This window comes from Staurois parvus, unplaced genomic scaffold, assembly GCF_062004578.1.
Source record: "Staurois parvus isolate SC_StPar_1 unplaced genomic scaffold, SC_StPar_1.0 ptg001481l, whole genome shotgun sequence".
NCBI lineage: Eukaryota > Metazoa > Chordata > Amphibia > Anura > Ranidae > Staurois > Staurois parvus.
In genome coordinates, this window is record NW_028319277.1 from 407,008 (window position 1) to 429,425 (window position 22,418).

At 53.1% G+C, this 22,418-nt stretch overlaps 1 protein-coding gene and 1 long non-coding RNA gene across 3 annotated transcripts in view; one reads left to right on the top strand and one right to left on the bottom strand.

The window, feature by feature from the left end:
• LOC149435690 (uncharacterized) overlaps positions 1–22,418 on the top strand; it is a 262,780-nt gene that overhangs the window by 198,618 nt on the left and 41,744 nt on the right. The gene's annotated exons all lie outside the window — the stretch shown is intronic.
• Positions 1–22,418, bottom strand: part of LOC149435693 (transient receptor potential cation channel subfamily M member 2-like) — a 322,316-nt gene that overhangs the window by 70,867 nt on the left and 229,031 nt on the right. For both annotated transcript variants that reach the window (XM_089662482.1, XM_089662483.1), the window contains 2 exons: positions 2,005–2,068; positions 1,774–1,931 (listed from right to left, as the gene is read on the bottom strand). In XM_089662482.1, coding sequence (XP_089518608.1) covers positions 1,774–1,931; positions 2,005–2,068 — 222 coding nt within the window. The remainder of the gene's footprint in view (positions 1–1,773; positions 1,932–2,004; positions 2,069–22,418) is intronic.

Sequence of the window (22,418 nt, forward strand, 5' to 3'; positions counted from 1 at the left end):
AGGGGGCGGAGACTTCTGATCCGGGGGCGGAGACTTCTGATCCGGGCCATTCGGGTGATTTCTGTTATCAGGATTTAAAAAGGAGCCAAACAACTATTTGATAATAAATGGCTTCATATGATCATCATCCTTCAATAAAAGAGCATTTTTTGGCATGATCACTCATATTTTCAATACCAATGCCAAAATTTCACAATTTCTGCCAGGGGAGGGAAACTTTTGAGCACAACTGTATATAGGGATTGGCCCCATCTTCCTCTGCAATCTGACTGAACTATCAGTTTGACTGATCGGGTCCTGCTTTGCTTTCATTTATAAATCAATGGTCCTATTGTAGCTTTCATTCATGAATTACGGTTACTGCTTTCATTTTTAGCGAACCCTTTTTTTCGTTGTTGCTGAAACATGATTTTAGCACCTTTAGGCCTCTTACACGCTGCAGCTTGAAAAAGCTCAGTAGAGTATATTTTTACTGATCTAAAATGCAGCCCTTTGCCTATACACAAGCACGTACAAACAAGCGCTGCATATTCTTAAGTAAAAAATATAATAATAATATTTGTGTTCCTGGTCAGTATTCTGTGCCGTTGCACACAAATGCACGCATGAGCACAAATGCCGGTGGTTTTTGCCTAGAAATGTATTATGCATGGAAATGCGCATAGTGCAAATCAATACAGGCAAAACAAACACCTGGAATTACGTCCAGAATGCTGATGCTCAAACATCAGTACAGTATGCAAGATGCCATATAAAAGAGACAAATCAGAGAATAACATTTGTAGTTAACCCCAGTTAGTTGTTTTAAACCTAGAATTTGTCATTTTAGTAATTGGAAATATAGTCATTTTAATAGTTTGCAATTTGTAGAATGTGTAATTTTAGTAATTTGTAAAATGTGTAATTTTAGTAATTTGTAAAATGTGTAATTTTAGTAATTTGTAAAATGTGTAATTTTAGTAATTTGTAATCTTAGTCATTTAGAATTTGTAATTTATAAAAAATACAATTTTTGTCAATTGTAATTTTAGTCAGTTGTAGAAATTATAATTGTAGTCTTTTGTAAAAATGTGTGATTTTAGCAATTTTAGTAACTAGTAATATAGGAATTTTGTCATTTTAGTAAGTTGTAATTTTAGTAATTTATAATTTGTAAAACTTGTCATTTTAATAATTTGTAAAATTTGCAAAATTTTAGTAACTTTGTTACTAGTAGAGGTTGTTTTTGGTTACCTTTTTGGTGCATCAGCTGCTTTTTGCTTTTTCTGCCTCGATTATAGTTAGTTAGTCTGGCTGAAAAAAAGTCCATCCAGTTCAACCATTAAAAAAAAGCTATAATCCTACACCCACAGTAATTTGTAAATATTGTAATTTTAGTCTTTTGGAAAAATTTGTGATTTTAGCACTTTTAGTGACTAAGAATTTAGGAATGAATTTTGTCATTTTAGTAAACTGTAATTTTAGTCATTTAGTATTTTAGTAATTTGCAAAGCTTGTCATTTTAGTACTTTGTAAAATTTTCTAAATTTGAGATTTTAGTCATTTTAGTGACCTTAAATCTAGGAGTTTTGTTTGTTTTAGTCATTTTAGTAAGTTGTAATTTTAGTAAATTGTAATTTTAGTAATTTGTAATTTTAACTACTCTTACATTCTTTGTTTGTTTTTTAATCCCAAATAAAAAATCTTGGGGGTTCACTTTGGCATCCTTGCCTTGGGAGACAGAGAACCTGTATCCCAAGGCAAAATCTTCAGCGGTCACTGACAGGTACTCACCTCCCATGGCACAAACTCATCGGGCACTGGGTAGCGGGTTATTTTAGAGTCTGGGTACTGCAGGATCCGAGAGTTGACGTGGTACTGGCAGAGCTTCTCCTCGCTTCCATCTGGGCTTGTTGCAACCGTCTCCTCTGAGTACTGCGATCTGCAATCGTCTGACCGGGAAGACGAGAGATATAATACCAGAAGCCACGTCATATCATAATATCCATAACAGACCAATCTTACCTAATGTCCGCGTCTTACTCCTGGAATCTTTCTCCGTCAGGGCCGAGTTCAGTTTTTGTGTAGACTGGTCCATATACAACACAAGAAGCCAGTTAGGACGGGCACACACCATACAATTAGACGCAATCTCTGTACTATCTCATTTAGATTGACCAAAACAATGTAATATGAAGGGAAACCAAAACAAGCAACTCAGTTTGCATCAAGTGATACAGACCCGTTCTCTTAATAGTTGATGGAAGATCTGAAGGAGATTGTAAGTTCAGATTGTATTGTGTGTGGTCAGCTTTAGTGTTACAGGGGCCCAAGACTACTTCTGCTTAAAGGAGACTGACCCCGGCCCTATGTGATTACATTTACAGAGTGGGCTCAAAGCCCCTTTTTCTATAATTTGTATTAAAGTGTTGCTAAACCCACAACAGAACAATCAGTCTGTATATGCAGTAAACCATGCTTGTTATACTCACTGTGGAACATAAGGGGTTAATCCTCTGCATTGTGTAAAAAGGCTGTTTGATCCTGAGTTCTCTTATCCTCCCCTTCTTCCAGTGCCCCCCCCCCCCATCTCCTGATAAGACATATCATGTGGAGATGCTCTGCACATGCTCAGTTTGGTGTGTATTGTTAAAGAGGTTTTTTTTCCCAACTTTTTTTGTAGACTGCATGTGATCAGCACAGGGCCAATCAGCACTGTCCACACAGAGATCAGGGGTTCTGCATCCTCCCAGAGCAGACTGAAAACTCCTCCTGAAATCTGTTCTCAGTGCTCTGCTGGACACTAATAGAAGTCACAACATTGGTCCCAAGATTGAGAGGTTTTTTTCATTTTTTTTTGAGAGAGTGCATGTGATCAGCACAGGGCCAATCAGCACTGTCCACACAGAGATCAGGGGTTCTGCATCCTCCCAGAGCAGACTTAAAACTCCTCCTGCAAGCTTTAACCAGTGCTCTGCTGGACACTGATAGAAGTCACAAGATTGACTGGTCACAAGATTGAGAGTTTTTTTGGGATTTTTTTTTGGGAGAGTGCATGTGATCAGCATAGGGCCTATCAGCACTGTCCACACAGAGATCAGGGGTTCTGCATCCTCCTAGAGCAGTAAGAAAACTCTTCCTACAAGCTTTACCCAGTGCTCGGCAGGACACTGATAGAAGTCACAAGACTGCTCTAACTGCTGATGAGAAAAGGTATTTAGCTGTTAATATTTACTAAAATAATTACATTTTCATGTTGTGCGCACTGTGGGAGACCAAATATAGTGAATGCAGGGTCCGAGGAGAGCGGATACAGTGAATGCAGGGTCCGGGGGGAGCGGATATAGTGAATGCGGGGTCCGGGGGGAGCGGATATAGTGAATGCAGGGTCCGGGGAGACCAGATATAGTGAATGCGGGGTCCGGGGAGACCGGATATAGTGAATGCGGGGTCCGGGGAGACCGGATATAGTGAATGCAGGATCCAGGGAGACCGGATATAGTGAATGCGGGGTCCGGGGAGACCGGATATAGTGAATGCAGGATCCAGGGAGACCGGATATAGTGAATGCGGGTACGGGGAGACCGGATATAGTGAATGCGGGGTACGGGGAGACCGGATATAGGGAATGCGGGGTCCGGGGGGAGAGGATATAGTGAATGCAGGGTCCGGGGAGAACGGATATAGTGAATGCAGGGTCCAGGGAGAACGGTATAAAGGACACTACTGGGGGGGGAGAGGGGCAGAAGACACTGCATTGGGATATAAAAAGGACACTACTGTGGGGGGAGAGGGGCAGAAAACAATGCATTGGGGGTTAGAAGACACTACTGTGGGGGAAGGGGGGCAGAGGACCCTGCACTGGGGCTACAGGATACTACTGTTTGGGGAAGGAGCAAGAGGCATTGTTTTGGGGGTACAGGACACTACTGTGGGACGAGGGGGCAGAGGACAAAGCATTGGGGGGGGGGTACAGAAAACTACTATGGGGGAGGGGGGCAGAGGACTATACTGTGAGGGGGCAGAGGACTCTATTGTGGAGGGTGATGTGAAGGTGGACAGGGGACATTACTGTGGGGGGTGATGTGAAGGTGGACAGGGCACATTGCTGTGGGGGGTGATGTGAAGGTGGACAGATGACACTACTGTGGGGGGTGATGTGGAGGCGGACAAGGGACATTGCTCTGGGGGGTGATGTGAAGGTGGACATATGACACTACTGTGGGGGGTGATGTGAAGGCGGACAAGGGACATTACTGTGGGGGGTGATGTGAAGGTGGACAGGGGACATTACTGTGGGGGGTGATGTGAAGATGGACAGATGACACTACTGTGGGGGGTGATGTGAAGTTGGACAGGGGACATCACTGTGGGGGGTGATGTGAAGGTGGACATATGACACTACTGTGGGGGGTGATGTGAAGGCGGACAAGGGACATTACTGTGGGGGGTGATGTGAAGGTGGACAGGGGACATTACTGTGGGGGGTGATGTGAAGATGGACAGATGACACTACTGTGGGGGGTGATGTGAAGGTGGACAGGGGACATTACTGTGGGGGGTGATGTGGAGGCGGGCAAGGGACATTACTGTGGGGGGTGATGTGAAGATGGACAGGGGACATTACTGTGCGGGGTGATGTGAAGGTGGACAGGGAACATTGCTGTGGGAGGTGATGTGAAGGTGGACAGGGGACATTGCTGTGGGGGGTGATGTGAAGGTGGACAGGGGATATTGCTGTGGGGGGTGATGTGAAGGTGGACAGGGCACATTGCTGTGGGGGGTGATGTGAAGGTGGACAGATGACAGTACTGTGGGGGGTGATGTGAAGGTGGACAGGGGACATTGCTGTGGGAGATGATGTGAAGGTAAACAGGGGACATTAATGTGGGGGGTGATGTGAAGGTGGACAGGGCACATTGCTGTGGGGGGTGATGTGAAGATGGACAGATGACACTACTGTGGGGGGTGATGTGGAGGCGGGCAAGGGACATTGCTGTGGGGGGTGATGTGAAGTTGGACAGGGGACATTACTGTGGGAGGTGATGTGAAGGTGGACAGGGGACATTACTGTGGGAGGTGATGTGAAGGTGGACAAGGGACATTACTGTGGGAGGTGATGTGAAGGTGGAGAGGAGACATTACTGTGGGAGGTGATGTGAAGGTGGAAAGGGGACATTACTGTAGGAAGTGATGAGAAGGTGGACAGAGGACATTACTGTGGGGGGTGATGTGAAGGTGGACAGATGACACTACTGTGGGGGGTGATGTGGAGGCGGGCAAGGGACATTGCTGTGGGGGGAGATGTGAAGGTGGACATATGACACTACTGTGGGGGGTGATGTGAAGGCGGACAAGGGACATTACTGTGGGGGGTGATGTGAAGGTGGACAGGGGACATTACTGTGGGGGGTGATGTGAAGGTGGACAGATGAAAGTACTGTGGGGGGTGATGTGAAGGTGGACATATGACACTATTGTGGGGGGTGATGTGAAGGTGGACAGGGGACATTACTGTGGGGGGTGATGTGAAGGTGGACAGGGGACATTACTGTGGGAGGTGATGTGAAGGTGGACAGGGGACATTACTGTGGGGGGTGATGTGAAGGTGGACAGGGCACATTGCTGTGGGGGGTGATGTGAAGGTGGACAGATGACACTACTGTGGGGGGTGATGTGAAGGTGGACAGGGGACATTACTGTGGGGGGTGATGTGGAGGCGGGCAAGGGACATTACTGTGGGGGGTGATGTGGAGGCGGGCAAGGAACATTACTGTGGGGGGTGATGTGAAGGTGGACAGGGGACATTACTGTGGGGGGTGATGTGAAGGTGGACAGGGAACATTGCTGTGGGAGGTGATGTGAAGGTGGACTGGGGACATTGCTGTGGGGGTTGATGTGAAGGTGGACAGGGGACATTACTGTGGGGGGTGAAGTGAAGGTGGACAGAGGACATTGCTGTGGGAGGTTGATGTGAAGGGGGACAGAGGACTTTGCTGTGGTAGATATTGTGAAGGTGGACAGAGGACACTACTGTGGGGAGTGATGTGAAGGGGGACATAGGACTTTGTCCATCTTCACAATATCTCCCACAGCAAAGTCCTATGTCCCCCTTCACATCACTCCCACAGTAGTGTCCTCTGTCCACCTTCACAATATCTCTCACAGGAGAGGACACTATTGTAGGGAGTGATGTGAAAGGGGACAGAGGACACTACTTTGGGGAGTGATGTGAAGGGGGACAGATGACACTTCTGTGGGGTGTGATGTGGAGGCGGGCAAGGGACATTGCTCTGGGGGGTGATGTGAAGGTGGACATATGACACTACTGTGGGGGGTGATGTGAAGGTGGACAGGGGACATTGCTGTGGGGGGTGATGTGAAGGTGGACAGATGACACTACTGTGGGGGGTGATGTGGAGGCGGGCAAGGGACATTGCTCTGTGGGGTGATGTGAAGGTGGACAGGGGACATTACTGTGGGGGGTGATGTGAAGGTGGACAGGGGACATTATTGTGAGGGGTGATGTGAAGGTGGACAGGGGACATTACTGTGGGAGGCGATTTGAAGGTGGACAGGGGACATTACTGTGGGGGGTGATGTGAAGGTGGACAGGGGACATTACTGTGGGGGGTGATGTGAAGGTGGACAGGGCATATTGCTGTGGGGAGTGATGTGAAGGTGGATAGATGACACTTCTATGGGGGGTGATGTGGAGGCGGGCAAGGAACATTGCTGTGGGGGGTGATGTGAAGGTGGACATATGACACTACTGTGGGGGGTGATGTGAAGGTGGACAGGGGACATTACTGTGGGGGGGAATGTGAAGGTGGACAGGGGACATTACTGTGGGAGGTGATGTGAAGGTGGACAGGGGACATTGCTGTGGGGGGTGATGTGGAGGCGGGCAAGGGACATTGCTCTGGGGGGTGATGTGAAGGTGGACATATGACACTACTGTGGGGGGTGATGTGAAGGTGGACAGGGGACAATGCTGTGGGGGGTGATGTGAAGGTGGACAGATGACACTACTGTGGGGGGTTATGTGGAGGCGGGGAAGGGACATTGCTCTGTGGGGTGATGTGAAGGTGGACAGGGGACATTACTGTGGTGGGTGATGTGAAGGTGGACAGGGGACAATATTGTGGGGGGTGATGTGAAGGTGGACAGGGGACATTACTGTGGGAGGTGAGGTGAAGGTGGACAGGGGACATTACTGTGGGGGGTGATGTGAAGGTGGTCAGGGGACATTACTGTGGGGGGTGATGTGAAGGTGGACAGGGCACATTGCTGTGGGGGGTGATGTGAAGGTGGATAGATGACACTACTGTGGGGGGTGATGTGGAGGCGGACAAGGGACATTGCTGTGGGGGGTGATGTGAAGGTGGACATATGACACTACTGTGGGGGGTGATGTGAAGGTGGACAGGGGACATTACTGTGGGGGGTGATGTGAAGGTGGACAGGGGACATTACTGTGTGAGGTTATGTGAAGGTGGACAGGGGACATTGCTGTGGGGGGTGATGTGGAGGCGGGCAAGGGACATTGCTCTGGGGGGTGATGTGAAGGTGGACAGGGGACATTACTGTGGGGGGTGATGTGAAGGTGGACAGGGCATATTGCTGTGGGGAGTGATGTGAAGGTGGATAGATGACACTTCTATGGGGGGTGATGTGGAGGCGGGCAAGGGACATTGCTGTGGGGGGTGATGTGAAGGTGGACATATGACACTACTGTGGGGGGTGATGTGAAGGTGGACAGGGGACATTACTGTGGGGGGTGATGTGAAGGTGGACAGGGGACATTACTGTGTGAGGTTATGTGAAGGTGGACAGGGGACATTGCTGTGGGGGGTGATGTGGAGGCGGGCAAGGGACATTGCTCTGGGGGGTGATGTGAAGGTGGACATATGACACTACTGTGGGGGGTGATGTGAAGGTGGACAGGGGACATTGCTGTGGGGGGTGATGTGAAGGTGGACAGATGACACTACTGTGGGGGGTGATGTGGAGGCGGGCAAGGGACATTGCTCTGTGGGGTGATGTGAAGGTGGACAGGGGACATTACTGTGGGGGGTGATGTGAAGGTGGACAGGGGACATTATTGTGGGGGGTAATGTGAAGGTGGACAGGGGACATTACTGTGGGAGGTGATGTGAAGGTGGACAGGGGACATTACTGTGGGGGGTGATGTGAAGGTGGACAGGGCACATTGCTGTGGGGGGTGATGTGAAGGTGGACAGATGACACTACTGTGGGGGGTGATGTGGAGGCGGGCAAGGGACATTGCTGTGGGGGGTGATGTGAAGGTGGACATATGACACTACTGTGGGGGGTGATGTGAAGGTGGACAGGGGACATTGCTGTGGGGGGTGATGTGAAGGTGGACAGATGACACTACTGTGGGGGGTGATGTGGAGGCGGGCAAGGGACATTGCTCTGTGGGGTGATGTGAAGGTGGACAGGGGACATTACTGTGGGGGGTGATGTGAAGGTGGACAGGGGACATTATTGTGGGGGGTGATGTGAAGGTGGACAAGGGACATTACTGTGGGGGGTGATGTGAAGGTGGACAGGGGACATTACTGTGGGGGGTGATGTGAAGGTGGACAGGGCACATTGCTGTGGGGGGTGATGTGAAGGTGGATAGATGACACTACTGTGGGGGGTGATGTGGAGGCGGGCAAGGGACATTGCTGTGGGGGGTGATGTGAAGGTGGACATATGACACTACTGTGGGGGGTGATGTGAAGGTGGACAGGGGACATTACTGTGGGGGGTGATGTGAAGGTGGACAGGGGACATTGCTGTGGGGGGTGATGTGAAGGTGGACAGATGACACTACTGTGGGGGGTGATGTGGAGGCGGGAAAGGGACATTGCTCTGTGGGGTGATGTGAAGGTGGACAGGGGACATTACTGTGGGGGGTGATGTGAAGGTGGACAGGGGACATTATTGTGAGGGGTGATGTGAAGGTGGACAGGGGACATTACTGTGGGAGGCGATTTGAAGGTGGACAGGGGACATTACTGTGGGGGGTGATGTGAAGGTGGACAGGGGACATTACTGTGGGGGGTGATGTGAAGGTGGACAGGGCATATTGCTGTGGGGAGTGATGTGAAGGTGGATAGATGACACTTCTATGGGGGGTGATGTGGAGGCGGGCAAGGGACATTGCTGTGGGGGGTGATGTGAAGGTGGACATATGACACTACTGTGGGGGGTGATGTGAAGTTGGACAGGGGACATTACTGTGGGGGGGAATGTGAAGGTGGACAGGGGACATTACTGTGGGAGGTGATGTGAAGGTGGACAGGGGACATTGCTGTGGGGGGTGATGTGGAGGCGGGCAAGGGACATTGCTCTGGGGGGTGATGTGAAGGTGGACATATGACACTACTGTGGGGGGTGATGTGAAGGTGGACAGGGGACAATGCTGTGGGGGGTGATGTGAAGGTGGACAGATGACACTACTGTGGGGGGTTATGTGGAGGCGGGGAAGGGACATTGCTCTGTGGGGTGATGTGAAGGTGGACAGGGGACATTACTGTGGTGGGTGATGTGAAGGTGGACAGGGGACAATATTGTGGGGGGTGATGTGAAGGTGGACAGGGGACATTACTGTGGGAGGTGAGGTGAAGGTGGACAGGGGACATTACTGTGGGGGGTGATGTGAAGGTGGTCAGGGGACATTACTGTGGGGGGTGATGTGAAGGTGGACAGGGCACATTGCTGTGGGGGGTGATGTGAAGGTGGATAGATGACACTACTGTGGGGGGTGATGTGGAGGCGGACAAGGGACATTGCTGTGGGGGGTGATGTGAAGGTGGACATATGACACTACTGTGGGGGGTGATGTGAAGGTGGACAGGGGACATTACTGTGGGGGGTGATGTGAAGGTGGACAGGGGACATTACTGTGTGAGGTTATGTGAAGGTGGACAGGGGACATTGCTGTGGGGGGTGATGTGGAGGCGGGCAAGGGACATTGCTCTGGGGGGTGATGTGAAGGTGGACATATGACACTACTGTGGGGGGTGATGTGAAGGTGGACAGGGGACATTGCTGTGGGGGGTGATGTGAAGGTGGACAGATGACACTACTGTGGGGGGTGATGTGGAGGCGGGCAAGGGACATTGCTCTGTGGGGTGATGTGAAGGTGGACAGGGGACATTACTGTGGGGGGTGATGTGAAGGTGGACAGGGGACATTATTGTGGGGGGTAATGTGAAGGTGGACAGGGGACATTACTGTGGGAGGTGATGTGAAGGTGGACAGGGGACATTACTGTGGGGGGTGATGTGAAGGTGGACAGGGCACATTGCTGTGGGGGGTGATGTGAAGGTGGACAGATGACACTACTGTGGGGGGTGATGTGGAGGCGGGCAAGGGACATTGCTGTGGGGGGTGATGTGAAGGTGGACATATGACACTACTGTGGGGGGTGATGTGAAGGTGGACAGGGGACATTGCTGTGGGGGGTGATGTGAAGGTGGACAGATGACACTACTGTGGGGGGTGATGTGGAGGCGGGCAAGGGACATTGCTCTGTGGGGTGATGTGAAGGTGGACAGGGGACATTACTGTGGGGGGTGATGTGAAGGTGGACAGGGGACATTATTGTGGGGGGTGATGTGAAGGTGGACAAGGGACATTACTGTGGGGGGTGATGTGAAGGTGGACAGGGGACATTACTGTGGGGGGTGATGTGAAGGTGGACAGGGCACATTGCTGTGGGGGGTGATGTGAAGGTGGATAGATGACACTACTGTGGGGGGTGATGTGGAGGCGGGCAAGGGACATTGCTGTGGGGGGTGATGTGAAGGTGGACATATGACACTACTGTGGGGGGTGATGTGAAGGTGGACAGGGGACATTACTGTGGGGGGTGATGTGAAGGTGGACAGGGGACATTACTGTGGGAGGTGATGTGAAGGTGGACAGGGGACATTGCTGTGGGGGGTGATGTGGAGGCGGGCAAGGGACATTGCTCTGGGGGGTGATGTGAAGGTGGACATATGACACTACTGTGGGGGGTGATGTGAAGGTGGACAGGGGACATTGCTGTGGGGGGTGATGTGAAGGTGGACAGATGACACTACTGTGGGGGGTTATGTGGAGGCGGGCAAGGGACATTGCTCTGTGGGGTGATGTGAAGGTGGACAGGGGACATTACTGTGGGGGGTGATGTGAAGGTGGACAGGGGACATTATTGTGGGGGGTGATGTGAAGGTGGACAGGGGAAATTACTGTGGGAGGTGATGTGAAGGTGGACAGGGGACATTACTGTGGGGGGTGATGTGAAGGTGGTCAGGGGACATACTGTGGGGGGTGATGTGAAGGTGGACAGGGCACATTGCTGTGGGGGATGATGTGAAGGTGGATAGATGACACTACTGTGGGGGGTGATGTGGAGGCGGACAAGGGACATTGCTGTGGGGGGTGATGTGAAGGTGGACATATGACACTACTGTGGGGGGTGATGTGAAGGTGGACAGGGGACATTACTGTGGGGGGTGATGTGAAGGTGGACAGGGGACATTACTGTGTGAGGTGATGTGAAGGTGGACAGGGGACATTGCTCTGGGGGGTGATGTGAAGGTGGACAGGGGACATTACTGTGGGGGGTGATGTGAAGATGGACAGGGGACATTACTGTGGGGGGTGATGTGAAGGTGGACAGGGGATATTAATGTGGGAGGTAATGTGAAGGTGGACAGGGGACATTACTGTGGGGGGTGATGTGAAGGTGGACAGGGCACATTGCTGTGGGGGGTGATGTGAAGGTGGATAGATGACACTACTGTGGGGGGTGATGTGGAGGCGGGCAAGGGACATTGCTGTGGGGGGTGATGTGAAGGTGGACATATGACACTACTGTGGGGGTGATGTGAAGGTGGACAGGGGACATTACTGTGGGGGGTGATGTGAAGGTGGACAGGGAACATTACTGTGGGAGGTGATGTGAAGGTGGACAGGGGACATTACTGTGGGGGGGTGATGTGAAGGTGGACAGGGCACATTGCTGTGGGGGGTGATGTGAAGGTGGACAGATGACACTACTGTGGGGGGTGATGTGGAGGCGGGCAAGGGTCATTGCTGTGGGGGGTGATGTGAAGTTGGACAGGGGATATTACTGTGGGAGGTGATGTGAAGGTGGACAGGGGACATTACTGTGGGAGGTGATGTGAAGGTGGACAGGGGACATTACTGTGGGAGGTGATGTGAAGGTGGAGAGGAGACATTACTGTGGGAGGTGATGTGAAGGTGGAAAGGGGACATTACTGTAGGAAGTGATGAGAAGGTGGACAGAGGACATTACTGTGGGGGGTGATGTGAAGGTGGACAGATGACACTACTGTGGGGGGTGATGTGGAGGCGGGCAAGGGACATTGCTGTGGGGGGTGATGTGAAGGTGGACATATGACACTACTGTGGGGGGTGATGTGAAGGCGGACAAGGGACATTACTGTGGGGGGTGATGTGAAGGTGGACAGGGGACATTACTGTGGGAGGTGATGTGAAGGTGGACAGGGGACATTGCTGTGGGGGGTGATGTGGAGGCGGGCAAGGGACATTGCTCTGGGGGGTGATGTGAAGGTGGACATATGACACTACTGTGGGGGGTGATGTGAAGGTGGACAGGGGACAATGCTGTGGGGGGTGATGTGAAGGTGGACAGATGACACTACTGTGGGGGGTTATCTGGAGGCGGGGAAGGGACATTGCTCTGTGGGGTGATGTGAAGGTGGACAGGGGACATTACTGTGGTGGGTGATGTGAAGGTGGACAGGGGACAATATTGTGGGGGGTGATGTGAAGGTGGACAGGGGACATTACTGTGGGAGGTGAGGTGAAGGTGGACAGGGGACATTACTGTGGGGGGTGATGTGAAGGTGGTCAGGGGACATTACTGTGGGGGGTGATGTGAAGGTGGACAGGGCACATTGCTGTGGGGGGTGATGTGAAGGTGGATAGATGACACTACTGTGGGGGGTGATGTGGAGGCGGACAAGGGACATTGCTGTGGGGGGTGATGTGAAGGTGGACATATGACACTACTGTGGGGGGTGATGTGAAGGTGGACAGGGGACATTACTGTGGGGGGTGATGTGAAGGTGGACAGGGGACATTACTGTGTGAGGTTATGTGAAGGTGGACAGGGGACATTGCTGTGGGGGGTGATGTGGAGGCGGGCAAGGGACATTGCTCTGGGGGGTGATGTGAAGGTGGACATATGACACTACTGTGGGGGGTGATGTGAAGGTGGACAGGGGACATTGCTGTGGGGGGTGATGTGAAGGTGGACAGATGACACTACTGTGGGGGGTGATGTGGAGGCGGGCAAGGGACATTGCTCTGTGGGGTGATGTGAAGGTGGACAGGGGACATTACTGTGGGGGGTGATGTGAAGGTGGACAGGGGACATTATTGTGGGGGGTAATGTGAAGGTGGACAGGGGACATTACTGTGGGAGGTGATGTGAAGGTGGACAGGGGACATTACTGTGGGGGGTGATGTGAAGGTGGACAGGGCACATTGCTGTGGGGGGTGATGTGAAGGTGGACAGATGACACTACTGTGGGGGGTGATGTGGAGGCGGGCAAGGGACATTGCTGTGGGGGGTGATGTGAAGGTGGACATATGACACTACTGTGGGGGGTGATGTGAAGGTGGACAGGGGACATTGCTGTGGGGGGTGATGTGAAGGTGGACAGATGACACTACTGTGGGGGGTGATGTGGAGGCGGGCAAGGGACATTGCTCTGTGGGGTGATGTGAAGGTGGACAGGGGACATTACTGTGGGGGGTGATGTGAAGGTGGACAGGGGACATTATTGTGGGGGGTGATGTGAAGGTGGACAAGGGACATTACTGTGGGGGGTGATGTGAAGGTGGACAGGGGACATTACTGTGGGGGGTGATGTGAAGGTGGACAGGGCACATTGCTGTGGGGGGTGATGTGAAGGTGGATAGATGACACTACTGTGGGGGGTGATGTGGAGGCGGGCAAGGGACATTGCTGTGGGGGGTGATGTGAAGGTGGACATATGACACTACTGTGGGGGGTGATGTGAAGGTGGACAGGGGACATTACTGTGGGGGGTGATGTGAAGGTGGACAGGGGACATTACTGTGGGAGGTGATGTGAAGGTGGACAGGGGACATTGCTGTGGGGGGTGATGTGGAGGCGGGCAAGGGACATTGCTCTGGGGGGTGATGTGAAGGTGGACATATGACACTACTGTGGGGGGTGATGTGAAGGTGGACAGGGGACATTGCTGTGGGGGGTGATGTGAAGGTGGACAGATGACACTACTGTGGGGGGTTATGTGGAGGCGGGCAAGGGACATTGCTCTGTGGGGTGATGTGAAGGTGGACAGGGGACATTACTGTGGGGGGTGATGTGAAGGTGGACAGGGGACATTATTGTGGGGGGTGATGTGAAGGTGGACAGGGGAAATTACTGTGGGAGGTGATGTGAAGGTGGACAGGGGACATTACTGTGGGGGGTGATGTGAAGGTGGTCAGGGGACATACTGTGGGGGGTGATGTGAAGGTGGACAGGGCACATTGCTGTGGGGGATGATGTGAAGGTGGATAGATGACACTACTGTGGGGGGTGATATGGAGGCGGACAAGGGACATTGCTGTGGGGGGTGATGTGAAGGTGGACATATGACACTACTGTGGGGGGTGATGTGAAGGTGGACAGGGGACATTACTGTGGGGGGTGATGTGAAGGTGGACAGGGGACATTACTGTGTGAGGTGATGTGAAGGTGGACAGGGGACATTGCTCTGGGGGGTGATGTGAAGGTGGACAGGGGACATTACTGTGGGGGGTGATGTGAAGATGGACAGGGGACATTACTGTGGGGGGTGATGTGAAGGTGGACAGGGGATATTAATGTGGGAGGTAATGTGAAGGTGGACAGGGGACATTACTGTGGGGGGTGATGTGAAGGTGGACAGGGCACATTGCTGTGGGGGGTGATGTGAAGGTGGATAGATGACACTACTGTGGGGGGTGATGTGGAGGCGGGCAAGGGACATTGCTGTGGGGGGTGATGTGAAGGTGGACATATGACACTACTGTGGGGGTGATGTGAAGGTGGACAGGGGACATTACTGTGGGGGGTGATGTGAAGGTGGACAGGGAACATTACTGTGGGAGGTGATGTGAAGGTGGACAGGGGACATTACTGTGGGGGGGTGATGTGAAGGTGGACAGGGCACATTGCTGTGGGGGGTGATGTGAAGGTGGACAGATGACACTACTGTGGGGGGTGATGTGGAGGCGGGCAAGGGTCATTGCTGTGGGGGGTGATGTGAAGTTGGACAGGGGATATTACTGTGGGAGGTGATGTGAAGGTGGACAGGGGACATTACTGTGGGAGGTGATGTGAAGGTGGACAGGGGACATTACTGTGGGAGGTGATGTGAAGGTGGAGAGGAGACATTACTGTGGGAGGTGATGTGAAGGTGGAAAGGGGACATTACTGTAGGAAGTGATGAGAAGGTGGACAGAGGACATTACTGTGGGGGGTGATGTGAAGGTGGACAGATGACACTACTGTGGGGGGTGATGTGGAGGCGGGCAAGGGACATTGCTGTGGGGGGTGATGTGAAGGTGGACATATGACACTACTGTGGGGGGTGATGTGAAGGCGGACAAGGGACATTACTGTGGGGGGTGATGTGAAAGTGGACAGGGGACATTACTGTGGGGGGTGATGTGAAGGTGGACAGATGACAGTACTGTGGGGGGTGATGTGGAGGCGGGCAAGGGACATTGCTCTGGGGGGTGATGTGAAGGTGGACATATGACACTATTGTGGGGGGTGATGTGAAGGTGGACAGGGGACATCACTGTGGGGGGTGATGTGAAAGTGGACAGGGGACATTACTGTGGGGGGTGATGTGAAGGTGGACAGGGCACATTGCTCTGGGGGGTGATGTGAAGGTGGACATATGACATTACTGTGGGGGGTAATGTGAAGGTGGACAGGGGACATCACTGTGGGGGGTGATGTGAAGGTGGATAGGGGACATTACTGTGGGAGGTAATGTGAAGGTGGACAGGGGACATTACTGTGGGGGGTGATGTGAAGGTGGACAGGGGACATTACTGTGGGAGGTGATGTGAAGGTGGACAGGGGTATATTACTGTGGGGGGTGATGTGAAGGTGGACAGGGCACATTGCTGTGGGGGGTGATGTGAAGGTAGACAGATGACACTACTGTGGGGGGTGATGTGGAGGCGGGCAAGGGACATTGCTGTGGGGGGTGATGTGAAGTTGGACAGGGGACATTACTGTGGGAGGTGATGTGAAGGTGGAAAGGGGACATTACTGTGGGAGGTGATGTGAAGGTGGACAGGGGACATTACTGTGGGAGGTGATGTGAAGGTGGAGAGGAGACATTACTGTGGGAGGTGATTTGAAGGTGGACAGGGCATATTGCTGTGGGGGGTGATGTGAAGGTGGACAGATGACACTACTGTGGGGGGTGATGTGGAGGCGGGCAGGGGACATTGCTCTGGGGGGTGATGTGAAGGTGGACATATGACAGTACTGTGGGGGGTAATGTGGAGGCGGGCAAGGGTCATTGCTGTGGGGGGTGATGTGAAGTTGGACAGGGGATATTACTGTGGGAGGTGATGTGAAGGTGGACAGGGGACATTACTGTGGGAGGTGATGTGAAGGTGGACAGGGGACATTACTGTGGGAGGTGATGTGAAGGTGGAGAGGAGACATTACTGTGGGAGGTGATGTGAAGGTGGGAAGGGGACATTACTGTAGGAAGTGATGAGAAGGTGGACAGAGGACATTACTGTGGGGGGTGATGTGAAGGTGGACAGATGACACTACTGTGGGGGGTGATGTGGAGGCGGGCAAGGGACATTGCTGTGGGGGGTGATGTGAAGGTGGACATATGACACTACTGTGGGGGGTGATGTGAAGTCGGACAAGGGACATTACTGTGGGGGGTGATGTGAAAGTGGACAGGGGACATTACTGTGGGGGGTGATGTGAAGGTGGACAGATGACAGTACTGTGGGGGGTGATGTGGAGGCGGGCAAGGGACATTGCTCTGTGGGGTGATGTGAAGGTGGACATATGACACTATTGTGGGGGGTGATGTGAAGGTAGACAGGGGACATCACTGTGGGGGGTGATGTGAAAGTGGACAGGGGACATTACTGTGGGGGGTGATGTGAAGGTGGACAGGGCACATTGCTGTGGGGGGTGATGTGAAGGTGGACAGATGACACTACTGTGGGGGGTGATGTGGAGGCGGGCAAGGGACATTGCTCTGGGGGGTGATGTGAAGGTGGACATATGACATTACTGTGGGGGGTAATGTGAAGGTGGACAGGGGACATCACTGTGGGGGGTGATGTGAAGGTGGATAGGGGACATTACTGTGGGAGGTAATGTGAAGGTGGACAGGGGACATTACTGTGGGGGGTGATGTGAAGGTGGACAGGGGACATTACTGTGGGAGGTGATGTGAAGGTGGACAGGGGACATTACTGTGGGGGGTGATGTCAAAGTGGACAGGGCACATTGCTGTGGGGGGTGATGTGAAGGTGGACAGATGACACTACTGTGGGGGGTGATGTGGAGGCGGGCAAGGGACATTGCTGTGGGGGGTGATGTGAAGTTGGACAGGGGACATTACTGTGGGAGGTGATGTGAAGGTGGAAAGGGGACATTACTGTGGGAGGTGATGTGAAGGTGGACAGGGGACATTACTGTGGGAGGTGATGTGAAGGTGGAGAGGAGACATTACTGTGGGAGGTGATTTGAAGGTGGACAGGGCATATTGCTGTGGGGGGTGATGTGAACGTGGACAGATGACACTACTGTGGGGGGTGATGTGGAGGCGGGCAGGGGACATTGCTCTGGGGGGTGATGTGAAGGTAGACATATGACATTACTGTGGGGGGTAATGTGAAGGTGGACAGGGGACATCACTGTGGGGGGTGATGTGAAGGTGGACAGGGGACATTACTGTGGGAGGTGATGTGAAGGTGGACAGGGGACATTACTGTGGGGGGTGATGTGAAGGTGGATAGGGGACATTACTGTGGGAGGTGATGTGAAGGTGGACAGGGGACATTACTGTGGGGGGTGATGTGAAGGTGGACAGGGCACATTGCTGTGGGGGGTGATGTGAAGGTGGACAGATGACACTACTGTGGGGGGTGATGTGGAGGCGGGCAAGGGACATTGCTGTGGGGGGTGATGTGAAGTTGGACAGGGGACATTACTGTGGGAGGTGATGTGAAGGTGGACAGGGGACATTACTGTGGGAGGTGATGTGAAGGTGGACAGGGGACATTACTGTGGGAGGTGATGTGAAGGTGGAGAGGAGACATTACTGTGGGAGGTAATGTGAAGTTGGAAAGGGGACATTACTGTAGGGGGTGATGAGAAGGTGGACAGAGGACATTACTGTGGGGGGTGATGTGGAGGCGGGCAAGGGACATTGCTGTGGGGGGTGATGTGAAGGTGGACATATGACACTACTGTGGGGGGTGATGTGAAGGCAGATAAGGGACATTACTGTGGGGGGTGATGTGAAGGTGGACAGGGGACATTACTGTGGGGGGTGATGTGAAGGTGGACAGATGACACTACTGTGGGGGGTGATGTGAAGGTGGACAGGGGACATTACTGTGGGGGGTGATGTGGAGGCGGGCAAGGGATATTACTGTGGGGGTGATGTGGAGGCGGGCAAGGGACATTACTGTGGGGGGTGATGTGAAGGTGGACAGGGGACATTACTGTGGGGGGTGATGTGAAGGTGGACAGGGAACATTGCTGTGGGAGGTGATGTGAAGGTGGACTGGGAACATTGCTGTGGGGGTGATGTGAAGGTGGACAGGGGACATTGCTGTGGGGGGTGATGTGAAGGTGGACAGGGGACATTGCTGTGGGAGGTGATGTGAAGGTGGACAGGGGACATTGCTGTGGGAGGTGATGTGAAGGTGGACAGGGGACTTTGCTGTGGGAGGTGATGTGAAGGTGGACAGGGGACATTACTGTGGGGGGGTGAAGTGAAGGTGGACAGAGGACATTGCTGTGGGAGGTTGATGTGAAGGGGGACAGAGGACTTTGCTGTGGTAGATATTGTGAAGGTGCACAGAGGACACTACTGTGGGGAGTGATGTGAAGGGGGACAAAGGACTTTGCTGTGGGAGATATTGTGAAGTTGGACAGAGGACACTATTGTGGGGAGTGATGTGAAGGGGGACAGAGGACACTACTTTGGGGAGTGCTGTGAAGGGGGACAGATGACACTACTGTGGGGGGTGATGTGGAGGCGGGTAAGGGACATTGCTCTGGGGGGTGATGTGAAGGTGGACATATGACACTACTGTGGGGGGTGATGTGAAGGTGGACAGGGGACATTACTGTGGGGGGTGATGTGAAGGTGAACAGGGCACATTGCTGTGGGGGTTGATGTGAAGGTGGACAGATGACACTACTGTGGGGGGTGATGTGGAGGCGGGCAAGGGACATTGCTCTGGGGGGTGATGTGAAGGTGGACAGGGGACATTACTGTGGGGGGTGATGTGAAGATGGACAGGGGACATTACTGTGGGGGGTGATGTGAAGGTGGACAGGGGACATTACTGTGGGAGGTGATGTGAAGGTGGACAGGGGACATTACTGTGGGGGGTGATGTGAAGGTGGACAGGGCACATTGCTGTGGGGGGTGATGTGAAGGTGGATAGATGACACTACTGTGGGGGGTGATGTGGAGGCGGGCAAGGGACATTGCTGTGGGGGGTGATGTGAAGGTGGACATATGACACTACTGTGGGGGTGATGTGAAGGTGGACAGGGGACATTACTGTGGGGGGTGATGTGAAGGTGGACAGGGAACATTACTGTGGGAGGTGATGTGAAGGTGGACAGGGGACATTACTGTGGGGGGTGATGTGAAGGTGGACAGGGCACATTGCTGTGGGGGGTGATGTGAAGGTGGACAGATGACACTACTGTGGGGGGTGATGTGGAGGCGGGCAAGGGACATTGCTGTGGGGGGTGATGTGAAATTGGACAGGGGATATTACTGTGGGAGGTGATGTGAAGGTGGACAGGGGACATTACTGTGGGAGGTGATGTGAAGGTGGACAGGGGACATAACTGTGGGAGGTGATGTGAAGGTGGAGAGGAGACATTACTGTGGGAGGTGATGTGAAGGTGGAAAGGGGACATTACTGTAGGGGGTGATGAGAAGGTGGACAGAGGACATTACTGTGGGGGGTGATGTGAAGGTGGACAGATGACACTACTGTGGGGGGTAATGTGGAGGCGGGCAAGGGACATTGCTGTGGGGGGTGATGTGGAGGCGGGCAAGGGACATTGCTGTGGGGGGAGATGTGAAGGTGGACATATGACACAACTGTGGGGGGTGATGTGAAGGCAGGCAAGGGACATTACTGTGGGGGGTGATGTGAAGGTGGACAGGGGACATTACTGTGGGGGGTGATGTGAAGGTGGACAGATGACACTACTGTGGGGGGTGATGTGAAGGTGGACAGGGGACATTACTGTGGGGGGTGATGTGGAGGCGGGCAATGGACATTACTATGGGGGGTGATGTGAAGGTGGACAGGGGACATTACTGTGCGGGGTGATGTGAAGGTGGACAGGGAACATTGCTGTGGGAGGTGATGTGAAGGTGGACAGGGGACATTGCTGTGGGGGGTGATGTGAAGGTGGACAGGGGACATTGCTGTGGGGGGTGATGTGAAGGTGGACAGGGGACATTACTGTGGGGGGTGAAGTGAAGGTGGACAGAGGACATTGCTGTGGGAGGTTGATGTGAAGGGGGACAGAGGACTTTGCTGTGGTAGATATTGTGAAGGTGGACAGAGGACACTACTGTGATGAGTGATGTGAAGGGGGACATAGGACTTTGTCCACCTTCACAATATCTCCCACAGCAAAGTACTATGTCCCCCTTCACATCACTCCCCACAGTAGTGTCCTCTGTCCACCTTCACAATATCTCTCACAGGAGAGGACACTATTGTGGGGAGTGATGTGAAAGGGGACAGAGGACACTACTTTGGGGAGTGATGTGAAGGGGGACAGATGACACATCTGTGGGGTGTGATGTGGAGGCGGGCAAGGGACATTGCTCTGGGGGGTGATGTGAAGGTGGACATATGACACTACTGTGGGGGGTGATGTGAAGGTGGACAGGGGACATTGCTGTGGGGGGTGATGTGAAGGTGGACAGATGACACTACTGTGGGGGGTGATGTGGAGGCGGGCAAGGGACATTGCTCTGTGGGGTGATGTGAAGGTGGACAGGGGACATTACTGTGGGGGGTGATGTGAAGGTGGACAGGGGACATTATTGTGGGGGGTGATGTGAAGGTGGACAGGGGACATTACTGTGGGAGGCGATTTGAAGGTGGACAGGGGACATTACTGTGGGGGGTGATGTGAAGGTGGACAGGGGACATTACTGTGGGGGGTGATGTGAAGGTGGACAGGGCATATTGCTGTGGGGGGTGATGTGAAGGTGGATAGATGACACTTCTATGGGGAGTGATGTGGAGGCGGGCAAGGGACATTGCTGTGGGGGGTGATGTGAAGGTGGACATATGACACTACTGTGGGGGGTGATGTGAAGGTGGACAGGGGACATTTCTGTGGGGGGTGATGTGAAGGTGGACAGGGGACATTACTGTGGGAGGTGATGTGAAGGTGGACAGGGGACATTGCTGTGGGGGGTGATGTGGAGGCGGGCAAGGGACATTGCTCTGGGGGGTGATGTGAAGGTGGACATATGACACTACTGTGGGGGGTGATGTGAAGGTGGACAGGGGACATTGCTGTGGGGGGTGATGTGAAGGTGGACAGATGGCACTACTGTGGGGGGTTATGTGGAGGTGGGGAAGGGACATTGCTCTGTGGGGTGATGTGAAGGTGGACAGGGGACATTACTGTGGGGGGTGATGTGAAGGTGGACAGGGGACATTACTGTGGGGGGTGATGTGAAGGTGGACAGGGGACAATATTGTGGGGGGTGATGTGAAGGTGGACAGGGGACATTACTGTGGGAGGTGATGTGAAGGTGGACAGGGGACATTACTGTGGGGGGTGATGTGAAGGTGGTCAGGGGACATTACTGTGGGGGGTGATTTGAAGGTGGACAGGGCACATTGCTGTGGGGGGTGATGTGAAGGTGGATAGATGACACTACTGTGGGGGGTGATGTGGAGGCGGACAAGGGACATTGCTGTGGGGGGTGATGTGAAGGTGGACATATGACACTACTGTGGGGGGTGATGTGAAGGTGGACAGGGGACATTTCTGTGGGGGGTGATGTGAAGGTGGACAGGGGACATTACTGTGGGAGGTGATGTGAAGGTGGACAGGGGACATTGCTGTGGGGGGTGATGTG